Below are 19,005 nucleotides of genomic sequence, written 5' to 3'. Positions count from 1 at the left end.
TATCCCCGCCCCCCGAAGGGAAGGCAAGGGGTATTGTTTTTGGTTCAGTTGGTTTGTTTGTTAACACTTTACCAGTAAAAATATTGGTTGAATTCATACCTAATTGGGTTTATAGACTGCCACTGACCTAGAATAGATGTCATTACATTTTGGGAAAGGTACTGTAGGTCAAAATCCACATTTTTTATCATTTGTTAAAAACTTCCCATTTTACTTACTTCACTACATAATGGGCGAAGTAGGTGTGAGGGGTGGGGTTTGTTTGTTGTGCCTGGCACCACTTGTTGGAATTGTTTCACAGAAATACCCTTCACTATTAACCACATGCTTTAAGGACTAAAACATTTCTCACTAACACTTATCATGTTATAGCACATTATTTGGCCACACAAACTAAATGTAAAACAGACAAACATGAGTCACATTAAGTTACTCTAAAGGTTTACAGCAACAATCCCAGTTTTCTTAAAGTGTACCTGTACTGATCATGCTTAGGGCATTAATTGTGCTTTGTGCATCACTTACAAGCAAGGATGGCACAAATTCAGTAGGAAAAAAAAAAAAAAAAAAAATCACCATAAATGCACCACATGGGACTTTTTTTTTGGCATGAATTACACTGGTGGGCAGAACCCATGGGGACGCGGCCATTGCTGGATCTAAGTGATGTACCTGTTGTCGTTTCCGGGCGATGGAGTACTAGTAAACAAGCGGCATTCAGTGAGCAGATAAAGTGAAAAGTAGGCACTGGTGGTTGTTCAGTTGTAACCTTTCCACTCCCCCATTGCTCTAATGTGACCCAGCACTGGGCAGTACTGTGTCCTCTTAGACTGGTGTCTGCTACACGGGCTTGGTGACCAGTCCATCTGAGCCCAGGTAATGGGACAATACAACCAGTTTGGGTCAGTACCAGAGCTGGAACAGCTTGTGAAAGAGGAAACATGTCTGGAACCATGTCTAACTGACGGAGCAGTGACTTGGTCCTTGTGCATACTTGATAACGGGATATAATGGAAGTTACCGATGGAACTGCTAGCATGATACGTGATCTTCTGAGAAAGCTAGCACTGAAAATTCACTACAGGTACACTTTAATATTTCAATGTAGCTACAACAGTTGCAATCTGTCAACCTTTAATTATAGCCCCTTAAATTCTAATATTCAATAGTTGGTTCTGTGGGAGAAATAATCAGCAACAGTGATCAGGCTTTAAAACACAGTAAAGATTTAAACTGACTTTTCATTGAGTCTACGATCAAATACTGGACAGTGAGCTTCATGATGAATGGATAAGACAAAGTCCACTCAGACAGTGAAGCGGGACTCACCTGTGCCGGTGCTGGGGGTGGAGCTTGGTGCCACCCATGGGTCGCTGCCTTTAGATGCTCCGGTCTCCAAACGGGTCATAGATGGGGAAGAGGCTGGTGGAGGGTTGAGTGAACCCCATGCATCATCTGCTCTGGCTGAAGCTGTAGGATAGAGGACAGTTCACACAGTGGTGGTGGTGGGAAGGGGGGGGTCAAAAACAGATTCAGCAATCACACACTGTGTTCATATTTGGAAGAATAATGGCATTTGAGAATGGAAACAGTATTTGTTTCTTACCTGAAGCTCCCCATGGGTCATTATCTGGTCTTGATGTGTCCCCAAATGGATCAGAATATCAACAGGTGAAGGAAGCACTTTTCCTTCCCCCCAGGGATCTCCATCCTTAGTCTCCTGGGGTGCCGATGTTGCCCCCCAAGGATCGGTCCCTGTAGCGGGTGGAGAAGTGGCAGGAGCTCCCCATGCATCTGTGTCGCCAGTGGGTGGGCATGTAGGAGGGGCACCGAAAGGATCGGAAACATCATCTTTTGGTGGCTGGATGCACTGAAAATGGATCTTTAGGTGGTGTTGTCGGTGCAGTAAAGGTATTATCTTTAACTGCAGTGAATGGATCTTCTTTAGGTGGTGTTGTCGGTGCAGTGAAGGTGTCATCTTTAACTGCAGTGAATGGATCTTCTTTAGGTGGCGTTGTCGGTGCAGTGAAGGTGTCATCTTTAACTGTAGTGAATGGATCTTCTTTAGGTGGTGTTGTCGGTGCAGTAAAGGGGTCATCTTTAACTGTAGTGAATGGATCTTCTTTAGGTGGTGTTGTCGGTGCAGTGAAGGGGTCATCTTTGGGTGTAGAGAATGGATCTTCTTTAGGTGGTGTTGTCGGTGCAGTGAAGGGTCATCTTTAACTGTAGTGAATGGATTTTCTTTAGGTGGTGTTGTCGGTGCAGTGAAGGGGTCATCTTTAACTGTAGTGAATGGATCTTCTTTAGGTGGTGTTATCGGTGCAGTGAAGGGGTCATCTTTTGGGGAGTTAAATGGATCATCCTTGAGCTGCTAAATGGGTCCTCTTTAGGGGGTGTTGATGCTTTCGCACTGAAGGGGTCATCTTTTGGTGTATTAAATGGATCGTCCTTGGGAGTGTTAAACGGATCATCTTTTGGTGTATTAAATGGATCGTCCTTGGGAGTGTTAAACGGATCATCTTTTGGTGTATTAAATGGATCGTCCTTGGGGGCACTAAAGGGATCACTGTTTGCTGAAGTGAAGGGATCAGGTTATTGTTAGCAGTAAATGGATCCTCCGTGTCTTTGGGTGCACTGAAGGGGTCATCTTTGATGTACTAAAGGCATCATTTTGATCTTTTGATGCTGCAAAAGGGTCTTCTTCATTAGTTTTGGCAATAAAAGGATCTTCTCCAGTCTTGGTTGGTGCCCCCCAGGGATCACTAGTGGCTGGTGTGTCGCTCATGTCAGGGCTTGATGGCATACCCCATGGACCTGATGCCTCTTGGGTTCTTTGGGAGCTCCCCATGGGTCTGGTTTTGCTTCCTCTTCCCCTGATTTCTGTCCTCCCCAGGCATTGTCTTGAACGTTGCCGCCTTTGCTTGCATCCTCCCATTTCAGTTCGTCTTCACTCAGATTGGCCTGCAACATCACAGTTCAAAATTAAAGGAGTTCTATTTGATGTAACAGACTGTGAGGAGGATGAGTTCAGTGTCTTCAACATACAAATACTGTTTGAACTCTCTCCATACACCCTAGTAGTTATTGATGTTGTTTTTAACGTCCAAGTCTCTTCACCATTAGTTCCAAGTCTTGGATTTATCTGGACTGTTTCCTTTAGTCCATTTTTCTTTTGTTGTGTTCTGTTTCGTCACTGTTTTTGTCTGTTGGGGCGTCTCGCCAGGTCATCATTGTAAATGAAAAGCTGTTCTCAATTGATTTTACCAGGTAAAATAAAGTCCTAAAAACTGTGGATCTTCTTCTTTCCAGACTGTTTCAGAGTGTTTTTACAAATCAAATCTTAATTTACACAGCACCAAATTATGACAAAAGTTATCCAATGACACTTTACATGTACAGCTGGTCCAGACTTATTAAAATGATCCAGACTCACCCTCCTCTCAATCTCCTTCTTCTCAGCTTCCTGTCGCAGACGCTCCTCCTTTCGGGCAGTAAAGGAGGCAGTCAGGTCAGCTACCGACGGTATGTTGTCTAAGGATGGAAGTCCAGTGGCTCCAGGAACATAGCACGGCTTATAGTTGGGATCCTTGATGGTGTCGGCTGAGGACGCTGGTTAGCAGAAACAGAGCAAAGAGCGAACGGGTTTTGGCCTTCGAGTTCAAACGGAGACAGAGCAACAAAATAGCAGAAGAAATACAGGAGTTAATAATGGGTAGTCAGGTGTAAGGACTGACCAGCGGAACTTTTGGATGTCTTCTCTCTAGTCTTGAAGGCAAAGTCTCTTTCTTCTTTAAGTTTTTCATCGTCTTCCATAAGAACAAGAACAACCTTCGCCTTTTCTCTTACATTTACACCCTGGGACAGATACACAGACACCAGAAAAGGGAACAAGTGAGTCTTGTGTGGAGGTTAACTGAGATGATGGTAGGATGAGTGTCATGGAAATCACATGATCTTACAAACTCTGGAGTACAGATAAGTCACCTGATCTTTGCCATCTTTCTCTACAAAGCGATATTCTGTGAGGGCTTTGACAATGTAGATGTTGTCTTTCATTTTCAATAGCACACGGTCGTCACCGGTCTTCAACAGGTACTCCAACAGCGTCAAGGACTAGAAAAGACACATGGACATCAACAACTCTACGTAAAACAATAATATAAACCTTAAAACGGAACGCACAAACACACAACTGCATGTTACCAATGTGTCGTGGAATCACATGACCATGTTGTGAAGTGATGTTACAGTAACATTAAGTTACTGTAATATCAGAAGGCCATTGCAGTCAACAACTTTTCTAAAACCACAGAAGTAAATAAATAATTGTGTGTATTAAGACCTAGGATTATTATTGTGGACCAACACTCTTTGACAGAACTTTGACTCTTTTCAGATAGTCCATTTACTGTCGATCATCTGCATTTTCATACCTGATATATGAGTCAAATGATCAAACTCTGACTCTGGGACCCGTTGACATTTTGGACGTCAGTCCTGTTGGTGTCTTGTGCTGTTTGAGCTTGTCCTCCTTGGACACAAACAAATATGCCTCTAATTGTCTTCCTTTTTTTTCTTGTTTTACGTGCCTGTATTGGTCATCTACTTTTGTTTTTCCTCATTTACAAGACAAATCATTGGGGTTAATGGCATCATTATGTCACATATGATTTTTTTTTACCTTGTGGATGTGTCTCCAGTTTTTGTCATCTTTGAGGCGTTTCCACAACATGGTCATTATCTCATTACACGCCACTACATTATAGGTGAGGTCTGAAATGTCCGCCATCTGAGAGCTGGAAGGGCCCCATGGATCATTGGATGTAGCCTCTCTTACCTACAGGACAAACAGTCTCATTAGTTAACACATCTGCACAAAGGGGGGGTTCTCAGTACTGTAGTACTGCAATGGAAGTGAACACAGTTAGTGATGTTTTATTCTGTTGGTTGTTTGTCCAGGACAACAGATGGAAATTAGCTTCTCTGCTAAATCTGGTGCACACATCTGGTTATTTGCATATAATGCCAATACACACTGTCCTGTAACTAAATAAATAAATACAAGTGCACAGAAGAACGGGGTGCTTGGCGCTAGGCTCAGTCAGTACCACGTTGTAGACCTTAATGTGAAGGAGTTTGTGTGTGTGGGGGGGGATCAAAGAAATTCACCACTGACATAACATGCTGCTTGATATTGATAGATATACAGACTAACACCCCCATTTCAGTCTCAGCGCCCCCCCTTTCAGCTTTCTCATTTCAAACGCCACCCGTGTCCCAACGCCCCCTGGGGGGCAGTACCGCCCCCGTTGAGAAACACCGATCAGACATGTCAGCTGTGCAGAGGTTGAATTTATGTTCCGAGGTCACGAATGATGGAAAAAGACAAGTGATAACAATAAAACATGTTCAGTAGTATTTACAACCCCTCGACCACAACATTTGAATTAATGTATAATCATTGGGTTAACTGCCCCTGAAAACGCTATTTCCCCCACCTTGACCTCAGCCTCAGAGTAGTTCTGGACCAGGTTCTTCAACTGTCGACGGAGCATGGAAGACGTCATAGTGTCTGATGGGATGATGGGGAATCACAACAGCACAATCTGACACAGAGAAAAACATGTGAGTAATGAATCCTGTCAGCTCAGAGACGTGGGATCAGACCTGAGCTGAGCCTAACCCTAACCCTAACCCTCAGGGAACTGTTTATCTGGGTCTGATGTCAACACCGAACATAAGAACCACTCAACTGGGACTGCTCTCACACTGAAACATGGCTGATCATACCACTGCTTCACAACCCTCTGCTCACTTCCCTACATTAGAAAACAATTCAGAAGAACATTTACATTATACAGTAGTGTTTACTGTGTGGCGCTACATCTAGTAGGTTTAGTCCTTTTTTTTTAAGTCAGGTTAAGGATAGCCACCTTTGCCTAAAAATAATTGAAAGTTTGATCATTGACTTATATTTTCAGTGTTCAACGCTTTCTTCTTTCATCTCATTCTACAAAATCACTGAACCTCAAAACAAACCACAGATAATATTTTCCTCCTGTTGTCACTGGTTTATCTAATGGAGATCTTAGTTTTCTCGGGGGTAGGGTTACCATCTTCTGAGGATTAGAATAACTCAGACTGTATTTACGGGAGCTGCTTACCTCATATTAGTCTGATGTTGGAGAAAAACTCTAACTGTCCTAACACCGCGGACCAATCTAACACTCCTGTACACCAGTGTAAAGCATGTGATGTCCCCTACCTTCAGTAGAGTCAGCTGTGTAGACCACAGAGCCTGTTTGGGATGTAGTGCTGCTGTTCACAGATGGCTCATTCTGCTGCTCTGCTCAGCCTGACTGCACCGGACCGGCTCAGGAAACCAGATCCTAGAGCCGAAAAAAGGAACAGTCGACAGAAAAAACAAGCTGAGACAGAAGTTGGCTCTAAGAACAAGAGGTGTGTCCACCACACCTGCGACAAATGAAGCTCCTGTCTGTGCAAATGCACTGCGACACTTAGCTATAGGCTAACGCTGAGCTACAGGCTAACGCTGAGCTACAGGCTAACGCTGAGCTATAGGCTAACAGAAACCTCCAGTTGATCCAGTACTGACACACCAGTTCAGACCAGCTCTGTACTGGTGCACAGGTCCAGTGTCCCCCTAACCTGAAGCCGGACCTGGTTCTTATAGACCTGGTTCTTATGGACCTGGGTTCGTAGTTTCAGGACCTCGGACAGCGGCTGCAGACGACCGGTTCAGTGACGTCAAACCGTCAATGACCGGTTAAATGTTTACCGTTAAAGATAACTTTGTGTTCCCGAACCCCCCCCACCCCCACCCTCAGCCACAGCCCGAACCCACCGCCGTGTTTTGAACCGAACATTTACCGTAGAATGAGCCTCCAACCCTCCGGTCTGCACAACCTTCAACTACACGACGTTTCCGCTTCCGTTTTCAGCACTTGTCTGTTTATGGCCCCCCCACTCCGCCACCACACACACACACACACACACACACACACACACACACACACACACACACACACACACACACACACTTGAATGGAATAGGTTGTAATAATAACAGTCCAACACAGTCAACAGGAGGAACTGTCTGTTTGATTTGGATGTGGATAGAATACATCATGTATAATGCACATGCCGTCCAGCAGCTGGGACGTCGTAAAACACAAGCACACAACACCCCCCCACCCCCCCACCCCCACCACACAGACGCCCCCCTCCCCCCCCCATTCACACATCAATAACAGCGGATCCAAGATGGCGGCTGAAGGAGACTACGAGTCGGTCCTTTGCGTTAAAGCCGAGGTTAACGTTTACCGGATTCCCCCGCGAGCGTCCAACCGCGCATACAGGTACACACAGCGGTCCGGTCCAAGCCGGGTCTCATACAGGTCCAGACAGAGGTCAGGCCGGTCCGGGTCTCATACAGGTCCAGACAGAGGTCCGGCCGGTCCGGGTCTCATACAGGTCTAGACAACAGTCCGGTCCGGTCCCGGGTCTACATGGGTTCTGTACCGCTTGGTTCCTGGTTCCGGTGTTCACTCCCGATGTTGCACACGCTCCCGAAGCACGACGGGGTCACGAGTCTGTAGAGCACCGGCACCGGGACTGAGACCAGACCGGAAACACGGTACCGGGACTGGAACCCGACTGGAATCTGGATCCGGTTCTTCTGGATTCGGATCGGGTTAAGTGATGGAATGAACCCAGTGTTTCCATCTGTAGTCATCTGACTGATGGGATCAGACTGACACTGGAAAGAACTGATTCAGAATAGAAAAGAACTGATTCAGAATGGAAAAGACAGTGTCCTAAAGTCCACCTGGTCCACTTCATGTCCACTGTATGTCCACTCCATGTCCACTTCATGTCCACAGGGCAGCAGACTGGAAGCTGGATTGTCCAGACTGGTCTGGTCGGATGAGGATCACAGCCAGGGCCAAGATGGCCTTCATCAAACTGGAGGACAAAGTCTCAGGTAAAACTAAGTCTAACGTAAAACTAAGTCTGACATAAAACTAAGTCTCAGGTAATTCAAATAAAAGTTATTTACTGTACTAATGATGAATTTCAAACCAGTAGATGAAAGATAGAAGCAGGACTAAAATAAAAAAGTCCATTCCATGATAAACACCACAGATCTAATAATAATAATAATAATAATAATAATAATATATGGGTTTTATACAGTGCTTTTCTCCAACGGTTCACTGTGTTGTGAGTTTGACCACATGTTTAAAACTAGTCCTTCTTTGATCAAACACCCCTGTCAGATGGAATCTCACACTAGACCAGTCCAGATTCTGACCACAATACAAATCTTTAACAGCCGACACATGCAGCCTGTCAGTCAAACACGGATTAAAGGGGGCTGTCATTTTCTACCCATGATTCCTTGTGACACCAGGGGAGCTGTTTGCCCAGGCGCCGGTCCAGGAGTATCCAGGAGTCGCCGTGGAAACCGTCAGCGACTCCAGCAGATACTTCGTCCTGCGAATACGAGATGATAATGGTGAGGGGGCGTGTTGAGTGAGTGGGCATGTCTGAGTGAGTGGGCATGTCTGAGTGAGTGGGGACCTCCTTTCAGTGGGTTTAATGCTCCTCATGTGAGCTTTTACTCTTTGCAGGTCACAGTGCTTTTATAGGTGTTGGTTTTGACTCTTTGCAGTTCGTAGTGCTTTTATAAGTGTTATTTTACTCTTTGCAGGTCGCAGTGCTTTTATAAGTGTTATTTTTACTCTTAACAGATCGCAGTGCTTTCATCGGTGTGGTTTTGACTCTTTGCAGGTCATAGTGCTTTCATCAGTGTTGGTTTTGACTCTTTGCAGGTCGCAGTGCTTTCATCGGTGTTGGTTTTGACTCTTTGCAGGTCGCAGTGCTTTCATCGGTGTTGGTTTTGACTCTTTGCAGGTCGCAGTGCTTTCATCGGTGTTGGTTTTGCAGACAGAGGAGATGCCTTCGACTTCAACGTGGCGTTGCAGGATCATTTCAAGTAAGAACGCACTTTTCTGTTTCAGATTTGGACTCCTCCCTTTTCCTAAAGTGATTGTCATGTGTTTGTCAAATCTGTGAAATTAGTTTTTTACCTCATTAAACACACTGGGTAAATCAGGTGATGTGTTCAGAGACACAGTCCAGACATAAACATGTACGGACTTGGACATGTTCATAGTGTCCATTTTTGGTTCCCTCATAATGATAGTCATGTATGAACATAGAAAACGGTGGATAAATGAACAGAACTACAGAGGAACTGAACCAACATGTTCCAGGATGGGTCTGTTTTTAGGAGAAAGACATGTTACCATGTGAATGTCTTCAGAACATTTTGAGGTCTGTCTGACAGTTCTACTGTTATAAAATAGAATCATATATATGATGGTATTTGTGTTTTTTCAAGCTTTACACATGATGGAAGCTCTGCCATGATTGAACCAACCTGTGTGCACTATGCAGGGTTAGGGTTAGGAAGAGGGTTAGGGTTAGGAAGAGGGTTAGAGTTAGCAATAGGGTTAAGAATAGGGTTAGGAATAGGGTTAGGATTAGGAATAAGGTTAGGATTAGGAATAGGGTTAAGAATAGGGTGAGGGTTAAGAATAGGGTTAGGGTTAGGAAGAGGGTTAGGGTTCAGGTAACTGTCAGATGCAGATGTCTGTCATGTCCTAAACTGCTGCGGTGCCTGGTTTATTTGTATGGGTTAGGGTTTATTTGTGTGGATTAGGGTTAGGTTTTTTTGTGTGGGTTAGGGTTTTTTCGTGTGGATTAGGGTTAGGGTTTATTTGTGGTGTTTAGGGTTAGGTTTATTTGTGTGGGTCAGGGTTTATTGTGTGGGTTAGGGTTTATTTGTATGGGTTAGGGTTTATTTGTGTGGATTAGGGTTAGGGTTTATGTGGGTTAGGGTTTATTTGTATGGGTTAGGGTTTATTTGTGTGGTTAGGGTTAGGGTTTATTTGTGTGTTAGGGTTTATTAGTGTGGGTTAGGGTTTATTTTTGGGTTAGGGTTTATTTGTGTGGGTTAGGGTTTATTTGTGTGGATTAGGGTTAGGGTTTTTTTGTGTGGGTTAGGGTTATTTGTATGGGTTAGGGTTAGGGTTTATTTGTGTGGGTTAGGGTTTATTTGTGTGGTTAGGGTTTATTTGTGTGGGTTAGGGTTAGGGTTTATTTGTGTGGGTTAGGGTTTATTTGTGTGGGTTAGGGTTTATTTGTGTGGATTAGGGTTAGGGTTTATTTGTGTGGATTAGGGTTAGGGTTTATTGTGTGGGTTTGGGTTTATTTGTGTGGATTAGGGTTTTATTTGTGTGGGTGCTGAGGTTGGCTTTGTTTTGCTCTTGTGCAGATGGGTGAAACAGGAGAATGAACTGAAGAAAAGTGCACAGCTCAGGGATTCAGGACCAAAGCTGGACCTGGGCTTTAAAGAGGGTCAGACCATCACCCTGAACATCGGGGTAAGAGTCCGTCTGAATACTCAGACCACGAAACAAACATCATTCATACAACCTGCACATCCAACACCTGGGACAGGGTAAGGGTTCACAAGAACTTCAACTGCAAACAAAAAAAACACGCTGTGTGGGCACTTGAAAACCCTCGGCCGGACTTATCAGGTGCACTACTGCCCCCCATGGCCTGAGTTATCAGGTGCACTTCACCCCCCGGTGGTCTGACTTATCAGTGCATTACTGCCCCTGGTGGCCTTGGTTAGGGTTAGGGTTAGTCTAACCCTAACCCTAACCTTAGCTCATTGGTTTTCTTCTGTGTCTGTCAGGGTAAAAAGAGGGACAAGCCCCGCCCTCATGGCCCAGGTGGATTGGGCGTCCTACCACCACCCCCCTGGAGGCAAGATAGCCCCCCCCTCCTTCATCAGGCTTATCCAGTCACAACACAATTCCCCAGACGGGAGGCACAGCGACAGGTACGACCCGTCCAACACCGACACCAGCCTAAACTTCTGTTATAATTAACACTGAAATAAAATTCATTCTTAAAAGTCATTCCAGTAGGAAACTAATGAGGATGGAACAGTCTGTTTATGTGATTTAGTCTGGGTTAGTCTACATTCAATAACTAAACAGTCTGTTTATGTGATTTAGTCTGGGTTAGTCTACATTCAATAACTAAACAGTCTGTTTATGTGATTTAGTCTGGGTTAGTCTACATTCAATAACTAAACAGTCTGTTTATGTGATTTAGTCTGGGTTAGTCTACATTCAATAACTAAACAGTCTGTTTATTTGATTTAGTCTGGGTTAGTCTACATTCAATAACTAAACAGTCTGTTTATGTGATTTAGTCTGGGTTAGTCTACATTCAATAAGTAAACAGTCTGTTTATGTGATTTAGTCTGGGTTAGTCTACATTCAATAAGTAAACAGTCTGTTTATGTGATTTAGTCTGGGTTAGTCTACATTCAATAAGTAAACAGTCTGTTTATGTGATTTAGTCTGGGTTAGTCTACATTCAATAAGTAAACAGTCTGTTTATGTGATTTAGTCTGGGTTAGTCTACATTCAATAAGTAAACAGTCTGTTTATTGTGATTTATTCTGGGTTAGTCTACATTCAATAAGTAAACAGTCTGTTTTGTGATTTAGTCTGGGTTAGTCTACATTAAAACAGTGTCTCAGACTAAACTGCAGGTTTCTTAATTGTCTTTTAATGGATCACTGCTTTATTTCCTGAGTCACAGTTCATGGTGTTGACGTCTGTTATTGACTTCTGGTTGGTCTCTTCTTCTTCTTCGTTTTCTTTTTCTTCTTCCTCTTCTTTTCTTCCTTCTTTTCCTTCTTCTTGTCCCTCTTCTCTCCTTCTTTTCCTTCTTCTCTTCTTTTCCTCCTGTTTCTGCTTCCTCTTTTCCTTCTTCTTCTCCTTCTTCTTTTCCTTTTCTTCTTTCCTTCTGTAAATGGCAAATTACTTATATCCATATAATTCATATATTTCAGATATTTCATATATCATATAGGTATTCAGATATATTCATGTTCACTGTGTATTCTAGAGCAGTTTGGACCTCTTTTGTATTGTGTCCAGAGTAGAAGGCCAAACCAACATTTCTCACAGGGGTCTTATCTCTAAGTTCCTGACACTAACCAAAACACTTTCCACACATCATTTTCTCATGGGAGACAGAAGACTACAGGGTGATTTGTATTTTTGGGTTCAGAGCGTCTCAGTCTTTTGTCTGAGGGGGATCTGTTTCTATGGAGCTCCAAATAAAGGGATTTCTTTGACACTGAACGTTTGAACTTATCCTTCTTTATTGAAGATGAATTAGTAGAGTAATATTTTTTTCCATAACACTTCTTTTCCTTCTTCTTCTTTTTCCTTCTTCTTCTTTTCCTTCTTCTTTTCCTTCTTCTCTTCTTTTCCTTCTTCTTCTTCTTCCTCTTCTTCTTCTCTTCTCCAGTGTCTCCGCACCCCTCAGCCTGTCTTCTACAGTTGGACAGCACTAACTCCAACTCTGTGTTTCAGTCCAATCCTAGTTCAGATCTGTGGGGAGACTTCACTGCTCCTGCAAGGTACACATTTAACCTACACCTACAGCTACACCTACAGCTACACTTACACCTACAGCTACACCTACTGCTACAGCTACACCTAAAGCTACACTTACAGCTACACCTACTGCTAAAGCTACACCTACTGCTACACCTACAGCCACACCTACAGCTACAGCTACACCTACTGCTACAGCTACACCTACAGCTACACCTACACCTGCAGCTACACCTACAGCTATACCCACAGCTACACACCTACTGCTACACCAACAGCTACACCTACTGCTACACCTACAGCTAACACCTACAGCTACCCTACTGCTACACCAACAGCTACACCTACAGCTATACCCACAGCTACACCAACAGCTACACCTACAGCAACACCTACTGCCTACACCTACAGCTACAGCTACAACTACACCTACTGCTACAGCTACACCTACTGCTATACCTACAGCTACACCTACTGCTACATCAACAGCTACAGCTACACCTACTGCTACAGCTACATCTACAGCTAAACCTACTGCTACAGCTACACCTACAGCTACACCTACAGTGACCCCTGCGTCCATGTCCAGACCACCAGTCTGAAATTCCATAATTCCACCAACAAGCGTCTATTATTTCATATCACCATCATTTTCAGTCCTAGAGTGAACTAGCCTTAGGTGTAGGGTTAGGGTCAGGGTTAGGGCTCAGCTAGGGTCAGGGTTAGGGTTTGTTTTCCATCCACTGTTCTTTCATTACAGTTCTTCTCTGCATTGACCTTTAATCGCTGCCTGTTTGAACTCGTGCTTGATTAAATAAATGTAACACCGTTTCCTGTTTCCAGCTCTGTTCCTCCACCGTCACGACTCCAGAACTCCACCAACTGGATCCAGTTTTGAGTCATCCTGGTTCAGCCATGGTTTCCATCTCACCTGCATCTTGTTTGTTGCTTCCTTCGTCCACTAAGAGTGAAACCACCACAGCAGAGGTGTGGACGTCTGCATCATGACCCCAGTGCACTCTGGAATCTGTCCTGAATCTATTCAAGCCATTCCACCACAAGAGCCATGTCCAAATTCTATTGAAGGGCTATGTGTGATGTGGTAGATATGTTCACCCCCCCTTCCCTTCTGAACTGAGCTTTGGCTTTGGTTCCAGCTCCCCCTTCAGACCTTGTTGGCTTTGTCCAGCTCCTCCTTCAGACCCTGCGTCTTTAACTCTTCTACAAATGAACAGATGATGAGTTCGGGTCGTGGTCCTAAAATCGCACATTTATCGATCAGGCCTCATATTTATAAAGTAACAGGTTGCGTCGATGAATCGTGGGATAGTCTGATTATTTGACTGTAAATCCGCAGAAAAGGACAGTTTGAGTCATAGTGATGATCGTTATTTGGAAAGAATATTGAATATGTAAATAACGGAGTTTACGACTGAATGAGATAAACTTGCGTCCTTTTTCTTCCCTCCTTCACACTGTGAACACACAAGTACAAGAACACACATTTAACGCAGTTTGACAAAAGTAACGGAACAACTTTTCTTTAACAAAATTTGTCTAAAGTGGAGTTTGACTCCGGTTACAGAAACAGAAGTGAATGGAATGGAAATGAATTTAAAGATTGCCATGTTTAAGCACTCACATTAGCTTTACTTTATGTAGTCCTGAAGAATACTTTAAGTGAATACTTTACTGTTTGACCACCACATGTGTTCACCCAGTGCCACCATAAACACTAAAACTCAACTGGAGCTCAGTCATTCCTCAGATGGAAAAAGCATGTTATCATTGAGCTGATCATTTCCAAATCCTGGAACCATTTTATCTATTTGTTTACTATTAAAGCATCCAATAAATGTAAAATATTAAGAAATAAATGGTACATATCTACCATCTACATATATATATATGTGTGTGTGTATATATTTAGAACCTTTTTTTAGGCCTTTTTCAACTTCTGTTAAACATCTAATTACCTCCCCAGATTTCATGGTAATCAATAATGTAGTTACACTGGGCAAAAGTATAAATGCACCATGTGACACTTTGCATTTGAATAACATTAGGTGTTGCCAATATATTAAATCACATACAATTATTTTATTGATCAATGTGGTCCAGATTAGTGACAGAACAGGAGAGTGGCATGTGGCATTCAGGGACATTCATGTGGACATGGTGGGGACTGGTGGAAAGTCCACTGTGTAGCGTTCAGGGACATTCATGTGGACACGGTGGGGGCCAGTGGAAAGTCCACTGTGTGGCGTTCAGGGACATTCATGTGGACACGGTGGGGGCCAGTGGAAAGTCCACTGTGTGGCGTTCAGGGACATTCATGTGGACAGTCCACTGCTGGTGTCCCACAGAGCCACACTTCGTGGTCTCGTCCAGTCGACAGTATCGTCTGTTGTGGTTCGTGGAATGTTCTTTCGCTCTTTGAAGGCTACACGGAGCTATGGGAGGTTTTCCGGAACTGTTCCAACATGATTTGTGACATCGTTGTCATGGTGACGTCTGAAGATGTGTGTCCTTCTGACGTGTCCTTTTATTGACCTCAGTTTAAGGACAGTTTGCAGACTGGGTTCTTTTATTGACCCCAGTATAAGGACAGTTTGCAGACTGGGTTCTTTTATTGACCCCAGTATAAGGACAGTCTGCAGACTGGGTTCTTTCATTGACCCCCAGTATAAGGACAGTTTGCAGACTGGGTTCTTTTATTGACCCCAGTTTAAGGACAGTCTGCAGACTGGGTTCTTTTATTGACCCCCAGTATAAGGACAGTCTGCAGACTGGGTTCTTTTTATTGACCCCAGTTAAGGACAGTCTGAAGACTGGGTTCTTTCATTGACCCCAGTTTAAGGACAGTCTGCAGACTGGGTTCTTTCATTGACCCCAGTTTAAGGACAGTCTGCAGACTGGGTTCTTTTATTGACCCCCAGTATAAGGACAGTCTGCAGACTGGGTTCTTTTATTGACCCCAGTTAAGGACAGTCTGCAGACTGGGTTCTTTCATTGACCCCAGTTTAAGGACAGTCTGCAGACTGGGTTCTTTTATTGACCCCCAGTATAAGGACAGTCTGCAGACTGGGTTCTTTTATTGACCCCCAGTATAAGGACAGTCTGCAGACTGGGTTCTTTTATTGACCCCAGTTTAAGGACAGTCTGAAGACTGGGTTCTTTCATTGACCCCAGTTTAAGGACAGTCTGCAGACTGGGTTCTTTCATTGACCCCAGTTTAAGGACAGTCTGCAGACTGGGTTCTTTTATTGACCCCCAGTATAGGACAGTCTGCAGACTGGGTTCTTTTATGACCCCAGTTTAAGGACAGTCTGCAGACTGGGTTCTTTCATTGACCCCAGTTAAGGACAGTCTGCAGACTGGGTTCTTTTATTGACCCCCAGTATAAGGACAGTCTGCAGACTGGGTTCTTTCATTGACCCAGTTTAAGGACAGTCTGCAGACTGGGTTCTTTTATTGACCCCCAGTATAAGGACAGTCTGCAGACTGGGTTCTTTCATTGACCCCAGTTTAAGGACAGTCTGCAGACTGGGTTCTTTCATTGACCCCAGTTTAAGGACAGTCTGCAGACCTGGGTTCAGTGCAGAATCACCGGATCACTGAACAGGTGATGGACACACATTTGTTTACAGACTCAGAATATGAACCATGTTTTCCAATTCGCAGACTTCAGGAGTTCATTTTTGAACACTCCTCTCATGTTACACAAGTCTTGTACATGGGGTGTTTATATTTTTGTTCAGTCTACAAAGTATTCTCCGTCAGATGTCCTGTAAGGTTCTACTCAGTTTTCAAGGGCCTTTTTATTGAACTATTTGAGGAACTTATTTTGTGAAATCATTAATAAGCTCCGATATGAGGATGAAGGTTTACACATGGTACAGATGTGTATGTTTTTATGAGAATTAGAGGAAAATGAAGTGATTCTACGTATGTTCCAGTCTAAGTTTGTGTGAATTCAAAAGTGTCCTCAGCTCCTGAGTGCAGATCAGCAGTTTTGGACGATGATGAACTGGACTTTAAACAGTCGGTCTGGACAGGAAAGGATCTGGACTTCTGTAAAAAACCCAGAACCACTGATCTGAAAGGATGTGCAACACTAAATCTACTGATTGTCTTCATATGATGAATGTCGGCTTAAGCTCGTTGTGAATATTGATTGTTTACAGAAGTTTGATAAATGACTTGTCAAACATTTCTCATATGTAAATAATGTTTGCTCTAAGGTTTTCTTTGGTGAACTGAAATGTTTGCAAACCACTGAACATGTGTGTTCATTGGTCCAGATGCAGTGTCTTCTGATGTGTTTAGGACTACAGACATGCTCTCCCATCCATTCCACTATGGCAATCCAATTAATCCAATTAACCAATTAATCCAATTAATAAGAAACGAGGCAATAAATCCTTTCAAGGATGTGTGACATCTTTTATTTTTTAATTCTGCAGTAAAAACATCTTTGTTAAACTCTAACCTACAGGTTTATGTGGAATTTAAACTTAATTACACCGATCCAAACTATGCAATACTTGTTTTTGGTCTAGTTTCTTTTTTTATGGGTGAAATGAAAGACAAAACTTAGACACAATAGATCAAATCTGTTCCTCCCAAAATTAGTTTACAAGTTAGTTTAATTCAGTGGTAACACACGCCTCTGCCCTAGTCCAACGGACAGGTGTGTCCCACCAGGATGGGCGCCATCGCTACATATATATGGACTATTATTATTCATCTATAGTCTATTACTATTCCTATATGTTTCTATTATTCATATATAGAGTCTATTATTATTCATGTATGGTATATTATTATTCATGTATATAGTATATTATTATTCATATATATTTACTATTATTATTCATATATTTTCTTTAGTGGTCTGACCCCCGCTAAAAGGCCCTTTAGTGGTCTGACAACACCCCCCCCCAAACAGGCCCTTTGGTGGTCTGACCCCCCCTAAAAGGGCCCTTTGGTGGTCTGACCTCCCCTAAAACGGGACCCTTTAGTGGTCTGACCCCCTAAAAGGACCGTTAGTGGTCTGACCCCCTCCCCCTAAAAGGGCCCTTTAGTGGTCTGAACCCCCTAAAAGGGCCCTTTGGTGGTCTGACCATCCCTAAAAGGTCCTTTAGTGGTCTGACCCCCCCTAAAAGGGCCCTTTGGTGGTCTGACAACCCTAAAGGGGCCCTTGGTGGTCTGACCCCCCTAAAAGGACCCTTTGGTGGTCTGACCCCCCCCCTAAAAGGGCCCTCTGGTGGTCTGACCCCCCCCTGAAAAGGGCCTGTAGTGGTCTGAACCCCCTAAAAGGGCCCTTTGGTGGTCTGACACCCCCTACAAGGGCCCTTTGGTGCTCTGACCCCCCTAAAAGGACCCTTTGGTGGTCTGACCCCCCTAAAGGACCCTTTGGTGGTCTGACCACTTGAATGGTGGTTTTTGTGCTGTTGATTTCGTTGCTTACCTTTTACTTATACATGGTCCTTCTTTGGTTCTATTTCTTGCTTTTCCATCACACCTACACAAAAATCCACAAACCTGGTCAGAGGCAAACACACACATGACATTTCCTTCAGGGTAAAGGCTAACCCTGACCCTAACCCTAACTCTAGCCCTTCCACTAGTTCTTGTGTTGCTAACTCTAACCCTTCCACTAGTTTCTTGTGTTGCTAACTCTAACCCGTCCACTAGTTTCTGTGTCTGCTAACTCTAACCCTTTCCACTAGTTTCTTGTCGTTGCTAACTCTAACCCTTCAACTAGTTTCTTGTGTTGCTAACTCTAACCCTTCCACTAGTTTTCTTGTGTTGCTAACTCTAACCCTTCCACTAGTTTCTTTTCTTGCTAACTCTAACCCTTCACTAGTTTCTTTTCGTTGCTAACTCTAACCCTTCCACTAGTTTCTGTGTTGCTAACTCTAACCCTTTCCACTAGTTTCTTGTGTTGCTAACTCTAACCCTTCCAATAGTTCTTGTGTTGCTAACTCTAACCCTTCCACTAGTTTCTTTCTTGCTAACTCTAACCCTTCCACTAGTTTCTTGTGTTGCTAACTCTAACCCTTCCACTAGTTTCTTGTGTTGCTAACTCTAACCCTTCCACTAGTTTCTTTTCTTGCTAACTCTAACCCTTCCACTAGTTTCTTGTGTTGCTAACTCTAACCCTTCCACTAGTTTCTTTTCTTGCTAACTCTACCCGTCCACTAGTTTCTTGTGTTGCTAACTCTAACCCTTCCACTAGTTTCTTGTGTTGCTAACTCTAACCCGTCCACTAGTTTCTTGTGTTGCTAACTCTAACCCTTCCACTAGTTTCTTTTCTTGCTAACTCTAACCCTTCCACTAGTTCTTGTGTTGCTAACTCTAACCCTTCCACTAGTTTCTTGTGTTGCTAACTCTAACCCTTCCACTAGTTTCTTTTCTTGCTAACTCTAACCCTTCCACTAGTTTCTTTTCTTGCTAACTCTAACCCTTGGTTGTATTTATA

The 19,005-nt window shown here is 43.5% G+C and overlaps 1 protein-coding gene and 1 pseudogene across 2 annotated transcripts; one reads left to right on the top strand and one right to left on the bottom strand.

Moving 5' to 3' along the window:
- LOC115415988 (epsin-1-like) overlaps nt 1-6,854 on the bottom strand; it is a 7,847-nt pseudogene extending 993 nt beyond the window's left edge.
- A 402-nt stretch (nt 6,855-7,256) lies between these two features.
- On the top strand, nt 7,257-13,594 carry LOC115416005 (adaptin ear-binding coat-associated protein 1-like). Of its 2 annotated transcripts, none has more exons than XM_030129700.1 (8): nt 7,257-7,379; nt 7,905-8,005; nt 8,435-8,539; nt 8,938-9,019; nt 10,364-10,472; nt 10,790-10,939; nt 12,448-12,541; nt 13,362-13,591. In XM_030129700.1, exons 1-8 carry the CDS (start codon nt 7,285-7,287, stop codon nt 13,481-13,483), a joined length of 858 nt encoding a protein of 285 aa, XP_029985560.1. In that variant the 5' UTR covers nt 7,257-7,284; the 3' UTR covers nt 13,484-13,591. The 2 variants fall into 2 exon arrangements, with proteins under 2 accessions (XP_029985560.1, XP_029985561.1); XM_030129701.1 differs by lacking the exon at nt 7,257-7,379 and adding an exon at nt 7,803-7,852 and having other exon boundaries at nt 7,886-8,005; nt 13,362-13,594.
- Nucleotides 13,595-19,005: the final 5,411 nt, after the last annotated feature.

Source organism: Sphaeramia orbicularis, unplaced genomic scaffold, assembly GCF_902148855.1.
Source record: "Sphaeramia orbicularis unplaced genomic scaffold, fSphaOr1.1, whole genome shotgun sequence".
In the NCBI taxonomy this organism is placed as follows: domain Eukaryota; kingdom Metazoa; phylum Chordata; class Actinopteri; order Kurtiformes; family Apogonidae; genus Sphaeramia; species Sphaeramia orbicularis.
This window is presented reverse-complemented; position numbering and strand designations above follow the sequence as displayed.